Source organism: Triturus cristatus, chromosome 10 (genome assembly GCF_964204655.1).
Source record: "Triturus cristatus chromosome 10, aTriCri1.1, whole genome shotgun sequence".
NCBI lineage: Eukaryota > Metazoa > Chordata > Amphibia > Caudata > Salamandridae > Triturus > Triturus cristatus.
This window is the reverse complement of record NC_140593.1, coordinates 334,284,504-334,302,362: the sequence shown is the minus strand read 5'-3', so window position 1 is coordinate 334,302,362 and position 17,859 is coordinate 334,284,504. Positions and strand designations below refer to the sequence as shown.

Genomic DNA, 17,859 nt, shown 5'->3' with positions numbered 1-17,859 from the left:
TGCCTACTGGCTGCTCCCCACTCCCAACCACCCCCTAACGAGGCCATTGTCACATCTGTTCTCAAAATAATTTCTAGCCTTCATAACAGAATTTACAACTGCATAATTTTCTGCCACAAATGCAGAGACATTTGTAGCCATAACCACTACCTAAATCAGAGGTCTTCAATTTGTTTTACTCTGATCATCCCTAGGGAAAATGTTTTGAAGTCGGGCCCCCCTTTAATACTTTATAAAACGACTTGCAGGAGCTGGAGTGGTACGGATGAATGCGGGGGGCTGGGAGTATGAGATCACTTCAGGGGTACTTGTCTGTAGCTCAAATTCTGCACAAAATGTCAGCAGTATAACAGAGAAAATATTTCACACAAAAACACAAATTGACCACATAACTCTGGCCTTTATAATTAGGGTGATGTAAGCCCCTCATTCTCCTGGGCCTCAATGCAACTGTAGGTGCTGCACTAATGATAACTGCACCCTAAGTAGCAGGCTACCTCTCTTCGTGTGCCTTTCCATCCATGCCTGGCCATCCTTCCAGTCCTGATAAAAACTCACTGTCCCTTTTAGAACTAATTGAGCCCCCATGTGTTGCTCCCACTTTGAAACAATGGTTACCTCAGCTCTAATGCTAGCAAGGCCCCATGCCTCTTTTCTAGAGTAAGACAGTCATGATTCTGATGCAGTAGGCCCCTCAACCCCCCTGGGGTTCAGTGGCACTTTACCTGCTTTACTAATGATAGCTATGGCCTTGCGAAACAGGCAGTTTTACTCTGCTAGTTGTTAAAAACATGGGCCCTGATCTTGTGCCATACCCCTTCTGTCATCTCCCTGAAGTTAAGCTGTTTATTCTGCGAAAGTATTCACCTCCCTCAGGCTACTAGTATGTGGCCAAAAAATACTGGCACAGCAAAGGTGCACTGAGGCCAAATGCAAACAAGGAAGGAAAGTAAAACAGTTATAACTATGGTTAAGTTGGCCCCTCACACCACTGGGCCACCGTGCTACTACACCTGCAGCACCAATGACGCTTACTGCCCTACAAACCAGGCTTCGCTCTCTGCGCTCTAAAAAGAACTATTGGTCCTAGGCCTGTGGTTCAGAGTAGGCAGTCTGCCCCTTTGTCTAATAAAAAAGGGAACAAAGCCCCACATCTTGTCACCCCCCCCCCTCCCCTGGTGCTGGGGCCCTGTTCCTGGTGCAACAAGGAGGACCTGGACCCTAATACTAGCAGGAAAATGGGCCTCCACACCACTTTTTACTTGTAAGACAGTCATCATTTGGGTGTAGGGGTCCCCTCAAACTCTTGTTCTCAGTGCCATGGCACCTGCTACATTAAAGGGAGTGCTGACCAGTGTTCCCTTTAAAGTGCGCGCGTGCTAGCTGCAGTGCCCGTCACAAGCTGTGATTAACATGAATACTTTAAACAAAAGCACACAATACGGGGCTGGGAGGGGCGGGTGTGCTCAGACTGGGGCCAGTCTGACATTGCAGCGGTCCCTTGTAGGTCTCGAGCCAGGGACTGACTTTGACGAGGGGGGGGTCTGTCTCCGATTCCTGCTGTGGCCTTTGATCATCAGTGAGCTGCACTGCCCGTGACATCCAAAGAAAGCTGTGCAGCCGAACGAAAAGAGACTTTTCTGAGAAAAAAAAATTGGAACAGTAGGAGCTCGCTTCACAGTGCATTTCTCTACAGCAACATAATACAATAAACCTCCCAGAAAGAAAACAAAAGAAATTCCGCACCAAACAAGGCATGCTTTCAGAACCACCTGAAGGCACACGCTGTGTTTGTAGACTTGCTGCATTTCTTCTCTTAATAGAGCTGGGCTGCGTGGTGATTGTGTGCCTTTTTTTAAGTTTTCATGTTAATTGCAGCTCATGATGGGCGCTGCGATTATCATGAAAACATTAAAAAAGGCACACAATCATCCCGCGCCTGCACTCTATTAAGAGAACAAATGCAGCAAGCCTACAAACAGGGCATGTGCTTTCTGGTGAAATACACTTAAAAGTGCAAGCACAAACCATTTCTCTCCAGGCCATGCAGCTTCTGTCATCAGCACTTCTCCTTCCTTTTTCCACAAGAGCAGTTCAAGCATGAATGGCAAATTATCCTAGTTTGCATATGCTTTCTATATAATCCTGGTTCTGCAATGTTTGCCACATAATGCATCATCTGCTGCATATTTTGTCGATTTTAACTAATAAATTGTTTGTAAATCAAATGGATCAAAAGTTACTAAACATTTTGTGACTTGTGTTTCTGTGGATTGGATGGCCCTTTGCAAAGGTTGGCTGATCACCTTTCTCACTGCTGGATTTGTATGTTAAACTGGTACTAATAAGGCAAAATCTTTCCAGAGACTGTTAGCATGCGTAAAAATTTAAAAATAATAAAGTATCCGTAAATATACTGCATTACGCTGCAGCCTTTTTTCTGCTGCAAAATTTAGTCAACACTGTGGCATAATTTTGTCCTCCATTGCTGCATAATTACAGTGGCCCCAAAGGAGGACACACATGTTAAAAGTGCTTGTGCATGAAGCAGAGAGACCCTGACGTTTGTAAAAGTGCTTGTGCATGAAGCAGAGAGACCATGAAGTTTGTGAATTTAGTTTGGTGTGCTCGCAAATCCTGCATTGCCGACCCCTGGTGAGTTACAACCACTACTGCTGAAACAAGGCCAACAGAGGGACCAATGGGTGAGGCGGCCTGGCCTCAAGGACAGGGCCGACTTTAGCGCTGGTGGAGCCCTGTGCGACAATGTTTGTTAGTACCCCCCCCCAATGACTCCCTCCGCCACTGATTCCCTCACTACCACCCTTTAACAGTGCTCCTCAAGTCTTCATAACTACACTCTTGCTCAAATGAATTTAACGTGAGTTACAGCACCACTGATACCAGTGTAGGGTGTCAGAGCACTTTACATCACACCTATACACAGAGACAATTAATCATATGTGTGTAAATCTCTGTATAGGAAATGTTACATAAGACAAAGGCCTACAAGGTGTAGGAGTCACATGACATCCATACTAGTAGGCAGTATAGTTCAAGAGTGATTGGTCTGCAGAAAAAACAAACTCTGACTTTAGAATGTAATACCATGGTTGGTGGTTCTCTTTAATAACCAGAATTGATTTCTATTCAAATGAACCCTGTTTGCAACATTAGGATAATCAGACTGGGGAAAAACATGCAGCTCTTTGACAGTTAATAGCTCACTGTTCTATGTTAGAATTTAGACATATAAACTGCAAGAAACAAAAGGATCTCACTGACAAAAGCAGTAACCCACTGACTTATTTACATTATGTGCACTTTGTGATCTGGATGGTACATGTTCTTTGCAGCAGGAAAATTAGCCCTCTGCGCTACCTTTCCATGAGTCAAAACTTCCACTTGACAAAACTCCATCTCCCTCTAGGAGGAACATTAATCACTGGAGTTATCATGACATTTTGATTGTTGACTAAAATTGCTGGAGGCCAGGAAGGAGGCAGCAAGTGCTTTTAAAAACATAATATACTTGCAAGCATGACACCCCACCCGGTGCAATCGCACCGTCCTAGAACCACCCTGCTCAAGGGTCCAGTGACCTCAGTGACAGTCACTGTCGCGCTACTGTGTGCTGCTTCATAGGCCTGCCCGCAAGACTGGAGGTGAACTTCAGTATGGAGTTTGGTTAATAGGCCGTTAAGGTTAACCTACACTTGTGACTGCGAGGGTCCCCTTGCTGGTGCTAAGACACCAGGGTGTCTAAGGTCTAGCAGGGTCTTTTTAAGGTCAAGCAAGGGAATGTGCTTCTTCAGGAGAGTGGTCTGGGGGACTGGTCATGAAGGCTGAACCTGGTTCCCCAGTTTCAAATTCGTCAGCTCTGAACATAGTGTCACATCCTCACCTCTACTGAACACCATACTGCCCCACTGAGAGAAACTTGCCCTGCCTTCAGCTACAACCCAACTGTGCCCCGCTATAAACAGCTGGATGCTACACAATTCAAATTATGCATTAATATGCTGCCTAAAAATAAAAGTAACAACATCCTGGAAAAAGCAAACACTCATAGGGAATGCAAGTTTAAGTACAGCATGTGAAATGTAAGCAGGAACAACATGGTTACCTTAACACTTTTACACACATTATTCTGAAATCAGTGAATACTTTTGCCAGTGGCAGAGCAGAAATGGACACTGTCCTTGTCTTCCCTGGGCAAGAAGGAAGAGACAGAGTCTGTTTCCTTCTCTATCCACCCCGCCCTGAACTGCCACAAACGCAGAGCCTTATCAATGGACCTTGGCTATTTCTGCCATCCTGGGTCGCATGTTTAAAATAAAAAAAGCAGGGGAACGGAATCTATTAAATTAAAGAAGTAGGGGCACGCCATGCCCTGCTGATCCCGCCCACTTCAACCACTGCATGTGTGGTGCTTTTAGCAAGCAAGTAGACTACTTCAAGGGTTAAAGGTCATCTTGCTACTCGAATGTGCATGAGGTGAATCAACATGATTGGACAGAGTCACTACAAAAAAGTGTTTGTGCTTGGAGTCGGAAAAGAAAGGGAATCCAATGGGCATAGTTTATTTGGCAGTGAGGGGAGAAAACCCCGGCAGAGCTGCATTTTCATTCTATTGCTGAAAGATGTTTAATTCCCTTCTCGATGCAGCATGCAGAGTATTCTAATGAAAGCTCTACTTGTAACGACCGCGTTGTAAAGGCATGCGATGTATCGCATGCGTTGTTACGTTACCTATTCGGGCCACGCCCCCCCCGAATGAAGCCCGCCTCACAGTTTGAAGACTTCTGACCTTAATGATGATAAGGGCTCGCTCCATGTCTTGGTTTTCATTAAATGTTTGAAAACGCCCACAGTCCGATCCAAACCTTTCTCCTCCTGGAAATGCTCAATCATAAACACCAGTCCAGCACTGGAGTAACAGACCTTCCAGGAGGGCAAGAGCAAAGGATCAACCCTGGATTTGGTGGGGTTGTAGGAAAAGGACTTACCCCACAGAGAACAATGTTTTCCTGCAGAGCCCACGGGAGAGGTCATGTGACATTCCCAGTGGTACTGCAGAGCACACTGGAGATGTCACATCACATTCCTAGTGGTAGGCCTTTAAACCTGTGCCTGGTGAGCTTTCGAGGTATGCTACTGGGAATGTTTGCGAATAGAAAAATACACAAAGTACGTTCAGGTGGAGATGTAAATATATGCTCATACTTTTACATAGTGGTTTGTAACTATGACCCTTCAGGCCTGATAACAAAGGTACATTTGCATGTCTTGATTAACTCACATATAAACTAAGTTCTATACCCAGTGGTAACGTTACACTTTTTTTCTACTCACCATTTCTAACTGTAAAGTTACTACTCAGTGCAGATTTAGATGTCTCTTCACACAGGTTTGTGAATAGTATTTTGTAGTACGCTAGTTGTACTATTTTCGAACTTTTAAACATACTACAAATTACAGTTTCTGAATATGCCGCATTGTGTTTAAACATCAAATCAGGGAGTTCCTACCTTCAGGAATGGACTCACCATTACAGAATAAAGTCTGTCATAAGAAGAGTAAGACTGGCTAGAAATCTCTTTCATGACGATTGCTAGTAATATTGAAATCTTAATCTGTGCATCATTATTTCTGAGAACTCCAGTCTACGCGAAGTCAATTTTAGGACATACAAAAGTCAAATATTTCATGTCAGAAGGTAGTCAAGTTATATGAAAGCCAGAGGGTGTAATTATTATATGTTACAGTTGTGAATTATAAATAACTAGGAGATTATTATACATAATAATATTTTGATAATTTTTTTCTCCCGTTTGTTTTGCAGAAAGGGGTCTGAGAATCAACAATGTTGACTTTCTACAAAGGCACAACAGCAAGCTTCACCATACCAATGATTTCAACCATTCTTGTCTGATAGTGCGCAGAGGCCAAGAGTTCTCCCTGAAGCTTGTCTTTGACAGAGAGCCGGCGCAGAGTGATAAGCTCATACTTCAGTTTAGTGTCGGTAAGGATGTACCTTCAAGTATGCTCAGTGGTGCAAAATGATATGGCCCCCTCCATATTGTGGTGAGGCCCCCCCCAAGTCTCCCATATCTTACTGCCATTTGTAGGTCTTGGGCTAAATAGGGGACACCTGAAGGGTGGTGCCACCTCTGCCTCCGCGCACCTCCTGAGATTCGGGAGCCTATGTCACACCTCTGCTGTATGTTTCTATTGTTAGACTTGAAATGTTGTGTTTTTTAGCCCCCCTTCTCTTATTCTGCATGCTGAGAATCTGTGCAAGTTCTCTTTTCCTTCCAGTTATAATCCCATGTGCATGTTCACATCAAACACTTCACATGCAAACGTTTTTTAAATCAAGGGCCATATTTATCATTATTCCACGCGACGCAGCAATACACCTTGCTGCTGTGCGCTATATGGAAGGGAGAGGGCAGGAATGCGCCATATCTATTAAGATATGGCATATTCCTGCTCTTTGCCTGTGCTGGCACACAAACTGCAGTCTAGAGCCAACGCAGGTACACTTGCACTACAGTCCAAGAGTGCCTGCAGGACAGAATGGATTATTTTTGTGCAGGAAAGGGACACCTTCCTGCACAAAAACAATCCTCTATGTTTTTTTTCTGTTTCTACATGCGCTGCAGAAGGCAGCACATGTAGAAAGGGTTAAAAAAACAGGGAGCAATGAAGCTATCGCTCCTCGTTATGCCTCCCCTGGGAAGGCCTAGCATTCTTACGGACTACCAGTATTGGTAAATCTGGGAAGGTTTCAGAATTCATGGGTGTATGTATGGGAACACCCATGGAAGGCCTCTCTGGGGTAGAGTAACGCAAGGCAGAGACTTGCATTACTCCAGATTTACCAGGCCACACAGTGGGACACCAGGTGCCCTTGCATGGATTGGTAAATCTCACTAGAGGTTTTGCGCCACTCTAGTGTTACCTTGCTCGGCGGAAAAAAAACCTTGAAAAATATGTCCCCAATGTTTATGCTGTCTATCACATGTCTTCACTTAGGTAATTTAAGGTGCAGTGAGTGTCACAAAAGCACCATGCACTATTCGTCTGTCCCCTTGTCTTCCCCTCACCATCACATGCCAGAATGTTCGGGGTTCTAGGTGATACAAAATCAACTCAGAATTAGGCACTTGGAAATATGATTTTGGCATAAATTGGCCTATATAATACTTCTGAATAATAAATCAACAAAAAGTATCTATTAGTTACTTTTTATTCGTATTAATTTCTCCACACAGAGTGTGGTATTTTTGAATAAGCTATAAGTCTGTAATTTGTTCATGCTTCGACATTTTATGAATGGGACATAGGTGCTCATAATCATTGAGGGCCTTATTTACAACAAAGTGACTCAGCGCGGGGCTGCAAGCCATTTTGCTGCGCCGCACTGAGTCACTTACTAAGCATAGAGATGCGTCATATCTTCAATGATATGACAGATCCATGTGCTTCCCCATGCGCTGTCACACTATTGGCTGCCATGCGCCGACGCAGGCACCGTTGCAACATAGTGCAAGGGTGCCTGCTTTGTGGGGAGATTTGCTTTTGTGCAGGAATGGACAATGTCCTGTGCAAAAACAATCACAAGGGATGATTTCCTCTTTGTATGTGTGCTGCAGAATGCAACATGCATAGAAAGAGGGAAAAACGAGGATAAATTAGAAAATTTCTCATCGCTGCACCTCCCTACGCCTCCCCTGGGGAGGCATAACATTCTGGCTCATTCCCAGGTTTACGATTTCTCGTAAATCTGAGAATGTGTCCGGTTCCATGGGTGTTGCATGGGAACACTCACAGCAACACCCATGGAAAGACCCTTTCAAGCAAAGTGCTGCGTGTAAAGGGGCCATATTTACAAGGACATGAAAAGCCATGCAGGGTGGCTTTTCATGTCCTTGTAAAAGTGGGGTAGCAAACTGCGCCACCGGTGCTTCACAAAAAGTGGCGCACAGGGCTCTTAAATATGCCCCTGAGAGATTAACTATTGCTGATAATGTAGGTCTCAGTTCAGAAAAAGCATGTTCATATAGTCTTAACTCCTTTATCGACAAGGGCTCTCAGGAGTAAGAACAGGCATTTTTTTAAATTGTATCTGTCAGTCAGACCACCGCTTTTAAAAGCAAACTTGAGGAAATTGGGGCTCATTCAGTTACAGCCACAAATTCGAGTTGGGTCTGTCTTTGTAACGTGGGCAGCCTCACTGACAGAGTCTGACATTGAAGTAGAGGAAAGCAGGGATGTGCCCTTGACCTTATTTGTGCAGTCTTGATATATATATATATTATATATGAGCACTGTCATCACTCCGGCAGTACGGGACGCTCGAGTTCTGGTCCAGGGGACTACAACCTCCATAAGTCCCTGAGTGTTGACAGAGGCTGGCTGCAGGGAGGAGCAGTAACACTAGTGCTTACAGAATATTGTGTGCCGCAATCCACTCAGTTCACCTCTCAAGCACCTTCTCCCCAAAAAATATTTTGCAGATTGCCCAAACAGCTAGGGAGATTATAGCTGCCTTTATAGAAAACCGGGATAATCAATCTTGTCCATAGAAAACACAATAAAGGGACAAAGAGGGCCCTGGATTTAGCAAGTGTCATCCACCATGCTTGAAGGAGTAAGATAAGACAGTGTTGAGCAGGAATACAGTGATTCAAAATGGACCATCCACTCGCTCGATTGGATGTCAACCTCTGTGGGGTTTTAGTGAGACGATGTGCACCACGGCTGACTATTTACCCAAAAAATGTAACATTGTTTTTAACGGCTTTAAGGAGGCCATCCCACATCCCCTTCTCCCAGTTTGATTTAGTGAGTCCTATGATTTTACGATATATGGCTCCTGATTCAAATATCTTGGCCCTACTACCTTGCTTTATGGTGGTAAGTACTGCTACCTAAGCAACCTAGGAGTCTGAGATAAACTTCTCCTGTGATCTAGGGGCTCTTTTAGCCAGTTTATAATATTTTTTAAAGAAACCCTTAAATTGTAAGAATAACATGTTGTGAATTTCGAGGACAATGTTTGGATTACCCAGGTTCTCCTAAATCATAACCAGGTAGTTGTCAACCACAGCATACATTCTTGAGATAGTATTGGGGTAAGTGCTTATCACTTTCCATTTGACGTACCTGCACTTGTTGCTAATGGCTAAAACATAAGCACCCTGGGATGGTTCTAAAGACTGGTGGACTGGTGGAAAACCCTGGGTGATAAGATACAAAGTTCCCTTTCTTCTCTACCTACGACCTGCACGTCCAGGAATACTCTCCAGATCCTAACATCGAAAACGATGTAGTCTTTGTTACAGGAATCATTTCCTGTCCAATAGGTTGCAGCTCTGTTAATGTCGGGGTAGGAACAGCCATTCCAAGCACACAAGCCATATGAGAGGGGAGAGTCGGCCATTTGAAAGGCTGCCTGGGTTGAAGTTTAGATGCGGCAACCAGATTTGGAACTTTCCAGAGTGCATCCTTGTCAATCGTCAGGTCCTGAGTAATAGCAGCCAGCTCAAAGGTCAAGTTGAAGTCACCTGTGACAATAACATAGTGTGGATTAAAGTAGGCAGCCAATAAGTTATCACGTGTACGAAGGGCCTTATTATGATAGCGGGCAGTAGGACCACCGCCTGCTATCATGGCAGTCAGGAGACCGCCCGACAAGCAGACGGTAGGCCAACCGCCCAATTAAGATGCGACCGTCGGGCTGGCGGTCGCAAAGTGCTAATTTTTACATCAGCTTGTGCTGCGGCCCAGGGAAAGGGCCGCCATGAACAGAAGCACTTCCTGCATATCCATAGACTGTGTGCCATGCACCATATGGTGCATGGCACACAGTGCATGGAGGTGAGTGGGGGCACTACATGTGCCCCCAGGGCCACTTTGCAGTGGCCCATGCTGGATGGGGCACCCCCGTTTCCGACAGCCTGCACATGGCGGTGTTCCTGCCATGAACAGGCTGTATAAAGGGGATATCATAATCCCAATGGCGGTGCCTGGCTAGGCACCGCCTCCCTTCGGGCCAACGATTCTGAACACCTCCCCATTAGGATCTGAGATCCTTTTGGAGGCGCTGGTCTATCCCTTGACAGAATAGGATCCAACCACCAGCATTGTAATGCGGCATTCGTATGTAAGGGCTGTTGGCGGTGGAACCACCACTGATGTCCTATTGGTGGCAGTTCCACCGCTATCGTAATGAGGCCCTCGTAATGAGGCCCTTAGTGTCAGTGATTCACTCTGCTGTCTAACCCTTCTTTTATAAATGTTGATTAAGCGAAGGAGCGAAACCAAAGAAATAGTAAGTATTAAACACTGAATGTCTGGGAACCAGTAGGTAACACTCCAATAATCCACACCAGAGAAATTTTAAACCACACTGTCAAACCTCCTGAGGCTCTCCCAGCTGAGGACTTTACCACTGGAATACAGTAGCTCTTGAAATCGCTTCCTAAATAATTTTTCTTGGTACAAGTATCTTGAAAAAGACAGATCTCAAATGTGTCTATAAAGTCTTCCCACAAGCTGTCCCTCAGCTAAGTCCACTGCATTCCAACTAGATATGGATGTAATGGTATGAAAAGAGGCTTGGAGCTGGTAAGAATCCTCAGTGTTACAAGGAATGCATTCAATCCTGGACATTGGACTGGAAGTTGCCCTACTGCTAGATTCTATCAACTCCGTTAAAGGGAGGTTACTTCTAGGTGTAAGACATAGCGGCTAAGAAGTAACTAACAATAAGTAAATCCAGGTAAACAGAGTGTCATGAATCGTGTTTGGACAGATTTGCAAGTACAGAGAAATTATCTGCATTTGGAGTATGGGGAAATTGGATGTTGGAAGTTCGGTTAAGATCCAAACTCTGGTTAGCCTAATAGTAAAAGTTTTACTGGTCAGGGTAGCTGGATTTCCATCCTTTATGTGAAAGTAGATGCCGAGCAACTCTAGTATACTTGAAGTTAACAACTGCACAATCATCATAAATGCTCTCACTTAAGGGATAAAGTGATACACCTACCCAACCCTTCCTACCATTAGAATAGTATGCACTGCAGAAATGTTGACATAATCATTTTCATGCAACCCATGGAGAACCTTGCTTTTTAAGCTGGTCAGAGTATTCAGATACATGAAGGACAAGATGTGGGACATTTGCCATAATTACTATGTATGGACTAGTGGCAGGAGAGAAGTGGATTGTTGGAAGTGGCAAAACCTGCCAATTTGAGCTACACCCCATATCTCCATCCCTCACAGCACAACAAATCCTCATTGTATCTGTTTGAAGGCTAGTTAAAGGTCCATGATTGACACATAATTAATTTTAAGTTGTGCCCCCATCCCCTCAGATGCCAGTGACGTGGAGCCTACAAATAGTCTGAAATGCCAACATCAGGATAGATGTTATTGGTTCCCGTGGTGCAGTAGCAGGAGTCTGGTTAGAAGCTACTGGAGTGTCCACAGGGGCTAGACCAAGCTTAGAGAGGTCAGTTTCTATAATATCCACACACTCATGAAGAGGTCAAAGGCTGGTGCCTATAATGGAAGCTAGTTTCTCACACAAGGACCCCTCAAGGACAGTCAACCCAGCCAAGCAACTGCTATGGTCCAGTTACCCAGGCAGACTGAAGGGCTGCTTTGTGGTTGACCATGTGGATGGTAATTGCTTCTTCTGTTTGACAGGTGGGCCCACATGTGGTGAAGTTGGAGTGGCAGGTGAGGCAACATGGTTGAGGAAGGAAGTGGTACATGTGCTTTCAGTCGAAGAGCAGCTAGTGGGTGCGGGCTTCACTGTTGCAGATGGCAAATGCTGTGGCAGTGGGACAGTAAAGTTTTTGAGAGCTTCAAGCAGGGGTGAAAGGCATTTTTTAGCCAGCTTGATCTCTTTGCTAATTAATCCCATGGCGCACTGCAAGGAACCACTGATTGTTGAACTACTTGGCTGCTTTTGTGGGTTAGGGTCAAGTTTGCATTTCCTCATTTCCGCTGTCCATAGGACCATTGAGCCAGTTAATATCACTTGCCTAGCGGCTGCCAATTCTTATTCAATGAGTCCCAGTCACCACTTGTTGGACCTGGCACACCTGCAGGGTCACCCCCAAACATTTTGCCTTCTCTCTTCATATTTTGCTGAATTTGTTTTTCTTGGCCTTAGGACTCTGTGCACTTTACCACTGCTAACCAGTGCTAAAGTGCTTATGCTCTCCCCTTAAAACATGGTAGAATTGGTTATACGAAATTGGCACATTTAATTTACTTGTAAGCCTCTAGTAAAGTGGCAGTGGGTGTGCCCAGGGCCTGTAAATTGAATGCTACTAGTGGGGCTGCAGCACTGTCTGTGCCACCCTCTTAAGTAGTCCTTTAAACATGTCTCAGGCTTGCCATTGCAGAGCTTGTGTGTGCCGTTTTAAACTGCCTTTTCGACCTGGCAAAATAAACTTTTTTCCAGGCCTAAACCTTCCTTTTCAATACATATACGTCACTCCTAGGGTAGACCCTAGACAGCCCAGAGGGCAGGATGTAACGTATTTAAATAGTTGGACATGTACTTTTAAGCTTTACATGTCCTACTAATGAAAAACTGTTAAATTCACCTCTGCAAGACCTATCTCTCCCATAGCATAATGTCTGTTCTCGTTACCCTGCCTCTCATCTCTCCATCCTTTTAACCATGCAGGGGCTACAACTGCTCCTTTATTCGGAGACTATCCAGGATCCCTCCCCTCTCCTCACTACCTTTGGGATGCACAGCACTCAAAACTGCACAAGGGCACCTCAGTCCAGCAAGTGATGTATCAGCCCACCAAGCTATTGGTTCAAGAACTTTGAGCCAGCCTGCACCGGCAGTGTAATGGAGTTCTATCCTAACAGCTGTTTGGCAGAGATATCATTCAGACTGTAAATAATACATTGATTAACTAGATGACCAGTGACATATGGAAAATATTTGAAATGGAACTAAAGGAAGAAGTTAGTTATTAGGGACCTAATGCCAGATACATAAATCTGCAGAGCTGTCTTATAGAAAATTCCCTGGGGGCACAACAGGAGCCTGTGCCTCCTCTTGTGCTCCCAGGGCACTTTGGTATTGGGGAAGGTACCGCAGGTGCTTGCGCTGCCCTTTCTGTAATATATATCAAACTGCACTAAAAGTTTGCAGGCGTTATCTCAATTGGGCGTTCACTCATTTTTATGTGCATGTGGCCCCATGCGAATAAGGGAATCCTTTGCCTTTGTGCCCATGCCATATTACAGATGCACGAGCAAAGGCAAAGAGCTCATCAGCAAACGCACTGATGCTGTGCCAAACAGAGGTGGCACACAGTCAATGTACCCGGAGGGCACCACTTCATAGGGGAAAAAAGGGGTGGTCCCATGCACCCACCTGCAGAGTGATCTGTGCCTTCATTTGAAATGTATGCTGATTTGCCACTTCCAAAATGAAAGAAAGCTTTGTGGGTGCACGCGGTAGAGCACAAATAGTGCACAATGTCTCAGTCTGTGCTCGGTGCACCCAAATAAAGGTGCATCACAGCACAAACAGGGACAATGTGCCCTATATGTAATACAGGGACAAAAAAAGAAAATAAAAAGGACAGATATATGGATGGACTTTGCAGGGCAGAATTACCTATCAAAAATACTTGAGGTTTGCTACTCTAAACGATACAATTGAGCAGAATGGAGATAGATGTTTGCCATTCCTATGTTAGTAGGAGTATGATCTAAGAAAGAGAAAAAAGAGTAGCTATGTGGGTCAAGGACACATAGATTGTAAGTAGCACTGCTGGAAAACTTGGGACGTACTGATGCAATGTGTATACTTGGATTACTGGCAGGATAAACTAATTATACCATTGCTAAATAGTGTTATTTCTAACAAGTGGAATTATGTAATGTGTTTATTAGTAAATGTGTGTAATTTGAATGACTACTGTGAGATTCTGGATTGTTATTTTGGGGAGTGCATCCCAGCAATCATAATAATAATAATCTTGCACTTAGCTAGGCCAATCCATAGTTTCAATGAGGAAACCCCAGCTTATTCATGGAGAGGACAAATTAGCAGGCTTTTCTTCAGAGAAATGTGTGTTTAAAGTGTAATCAGCACCAAAACAAATTTAAAGAAATAAACTAAAAACAATCCCAACAAATTAATATAAAAAAAGACACAGATCCAGCAGAAGCCCCTTTCTTTGCAGAAAACACTCTGACAGGGACAAAAGAGAAACGTTGAGACTGAGATTGCACCTTTCTTGGATCTCCTTACCATGAGCCTGGTACTCAGAGGACGAAAAATACTTACGGGCCTGTTCATGAGTTTGGCAGTGTGGGAGCAGGACCGCCCTGCCACTACACCGTCAAACCCTTGTGCCTATCAGACTATGACTTTTTAAGTCATTGACCCGTGGTTCATTGGTGTTCCCACTGTGGTGCCTATGAAATAGGCACTGCAATGGCAGAGATGTTTTAAGGCTTGGGCAAACTGGGCTCTGGCATAGGGCCCCAGCCATTCAGGTGGCCACCTGATAGAGACAGTTCTGTTCTGCGTTAGTCTTGCCCTGATGACCTTGAATAATTCTTAAACAGATTGTTTTAAATACCATTTTCCTTTAACTTACTTTTATTGTGGGTGATGTGTGAGAGTGTATTACAGACATTTTGCAGAGAAATGTTGTGTTTATGCTTCATGCAACACCCATAAAAGCTTTTTTTTAGATCAAAACAGAACCTCACGTATGAGAAAAGGGAGGGGGGTTACAGAGAATATTTTCTGTTATATTAGTGAGTTGCTGTTGTGTTGCAATATTGAAAACACACATTACTATCCCTGAATATTATATGTGAATACATTTAGAATTTGGAGGAGTGTGCCTGTGCACTGTCAGTGACTCGGACAAAGAGAGCATGAAAAAGATGAAATTGGATCATTAATTTCAAAATTGTTCTGAACAGGGGCCCCCAAAATACGGTTGGCCCAGGGCCCTCAAAATCCTTGAGATGTCTCTGGTAATGAGAACTGCAAAGACAGTACCTGCATGGCATGCCAGGCAGGTACTGGGGTGCATGGACACAAGGGGGCACAACATTGCCCAGAGGCCACAGGGGGCCCTGGTGGGTTCCATATGTTTCCTCTCAACCATGTTTTTTATGGAAGAGGAACCACCATGGAAACGGCGGCGGAATGGAAACTCGTAATATGCTTGGTGGCACCACTGTCATGTGTAATTGTATAATTTGGTGCTCTAGCTGATCAGTGCTCTCGTGCCTCTTGGGCTGCTGACACGGCACTTCCCGCTTAGCGGACCTCACGGAAGCACGCTCTAAAGCTGCTCCATTAGTCGCGAGGTCGGCGGTCTAGTTGTTTTCCGCCCGACCCCATTTAGGCAGCACGCTGGCGTGGCCGCGCAGCGGACGCGCGCAGCGGGCGCGCCGCGCACCGGTCACGCACAGCGCCAGTCATGCTGCCGAAAATGCTGAAAACACCTTCAACAATGAGAGGCTTGCCTATTCCAGTGAAGCTCTACAGCGGATAGGCAAGTCGGCAAATGGTAGGTTTAATCCGCACCATGGGGAGGGCACAGCCGGTATTATGGCTGAGATTGCTAGGAAAGAGACCTTATCGGGAGGGCTACTCAATGTTAGATCTCTGCCGAAACATCAGGTGGAGATCCAATTATTGCTAGATTTTCATTATTTAGATGTCCTGTTTATGACGGAAACCTGGACCCAACCAGACCTAGAGGTAGGACTAGCATGCCCTCCGGGCTACAAAATATTACATAAGCCCCGTAACAATGGAAGAGGAGGTGGAGTGGGGATTATCTTCAGAGAAGCACTGGATTTTATTCAGCTAGAGATTGATGAAGTGGAGGGCTTCGAACTTTTTGGCTTCTCCCTCAAAGATCCTAAGGGTTGCGTTCTGGCTGGTATTGTTTGTTATAGACCACCAGGAGCGGTAAGGTCCTTGCATCTGCAGAGTTTAGTTGATGTGATTTGCAATATGGCCGTCACCCATTCCAATTTGGTTATACTGGGTGATTTTAATTTATGGTGTAATGGAGTGTTGGACTCCAGTCTTCACATTCTACTGCAAGCCTGCGAGAACCTGGATTTATACCAGGGAATCAGCAAGGCGACTCATATAGGAGGAAATACTCTTGATTTAATCTTCTCCAAGGAACAGGCCTTGGAAGTGGCAGAAATTCTTCCAGTTGACTGGTCCGATCATTTTCTGATCAAATTTCGGCTACGTGATCTTCAAAGAGCACAGTTTGCTGTTAGCGAGGCTAGATTGCTCAAATGTAGAAACTGGAAGGAACTACTCAAGAGAAAGAGTGGCCCTCATCCTGTGTTCTCTTGTCTTGAAACTTTTAATGAATGCAGTACCGTAGAAGACAATTATATGACTCTATGTGCCCAAATCCAAAGTCAACTCGACCAAATTGTCCCTGAAAAAATTTGTAGGAAAGCAGGTAGACCTTCGGCCAGTTGGTATAATGACCATCTTAAATCTATGAAACTGGCCTGCCGACAAGCTGAGAGGAAATGGAGAAAAACCTACTCAGACAAGAACAGGACTGACTGGAAGGTACTACTGGGGAAATATAGGAAGGAAATCAATGTGGTCAAGTCGGAATATTTTGCCAATATCATCTTAAACTCTAAAAACAATTCCCGGACAATCTTTAAAATAGTGAAGGATATGACTGCCCCTGAATGTCTGCAGTCTAAAGTTGTGCCGACCCAAACCTTATGTGATAGCTTAGCCATTTACTTCTTGGAAAAAATAAGCAATATAATTCACGGGCTGAGGCGTACTGACCTACCCTATTGTAAAGATCCTATGGATAATCACACTGAGGTATTGGAATCGAGCAGGGCCAATGGACCAAAGGTGGGCCTATCACCCACCTTGGATCACTTTGAGCTCTTCTCAGAGGATACTTTTCATAGAATTGCAGAGAGTGTATCATCAGGGTCCCCTTTAGATCCTCTCCCCTACAAAATCTGGAAGGAGTTGGGTCATGAGCTCTTTCCCCTTCTCCGCCAGATCTGTAATAGCTCTCTGACTTCTGGATCAGTGCCAGCTTGTTGGAAAAAAGCAGTGGTTACTCCACTCCTGAAAAAAGCAACCTTAGACCCGACTAGCGCGGCGAATTACAGACCCATTTCTCTCCTTCCTTTTCCGATAAAGATAGTTGAACGTCTGGTCAGCAAAAGTCTATCTGAGTTCCTTGAATCCAACTCTAAGTTGGATGATGTCCAATTTGGTTTTCGACCTGGTCACGGAACCGAGACTGCATTGGTGACCGTATTGGACGATCTTCGGATGCGGGCAGACAGAGGGCAATCAGGCATTCTAATTTTGCTCGATCTGTCTGCCGCTTTCGATACGGTCAACCATGAAATCTTGCTGACCAGACTGGAAGAAATTGGGGTGTCTGGGATTGCCCTTAACTGGTTCCAATCTTATCTATCAGACAGGTGTCAAGCGGTCTCCCTTCCACCGTACCGGTCTAAGTTTTCTGAAGTCCACCATGGTGTTCCACAGGGGTCAGCAATAAGCCCTATTCTTTTCAATATTTATATGCAACCCCTGGTCCGACTTATAAAAACACATGGTGTGAGACTTGTAAATTATGCCGACGACACTCAAATCTTTTTCTCTCTCGAGGGGAATCACTCTATTACATTGACAGCCTTTCACGATTGTATGCGAGATACTGCACAATGGCTAAGAGCAAATTCCCTTCAGTTCAATTCAGGGAAAACTGAGGTCCTTCACTGTACCACCGGGAGGATCCCCCCCCCTTT

At 44.8% G+C, this 17,859-nt stretch overlaps 1 protein-coding gene across 1 annotated transcript in view; it reads left to right on the top strand.

Moving 5' to 3' along the window:
- The window catches only part of TGM4 (transglutaminase 4), a 185,259-nt gene that overhangs the window by 32,871 nt on the left and 134,529 nt on the right, over positions 1-17,859 (top strand). Inside the window, exon 2 of the mRNA XM_085631544.1 lies at positions 5,846-6,025. Within this exon, the coding sequence (XP_085487670.1) occupies positions 5,846-6,025 (180 nt within the window). The remainder of the gene's footprint in view (positions 1-5,845; positions 6,026-17,859) is intronic.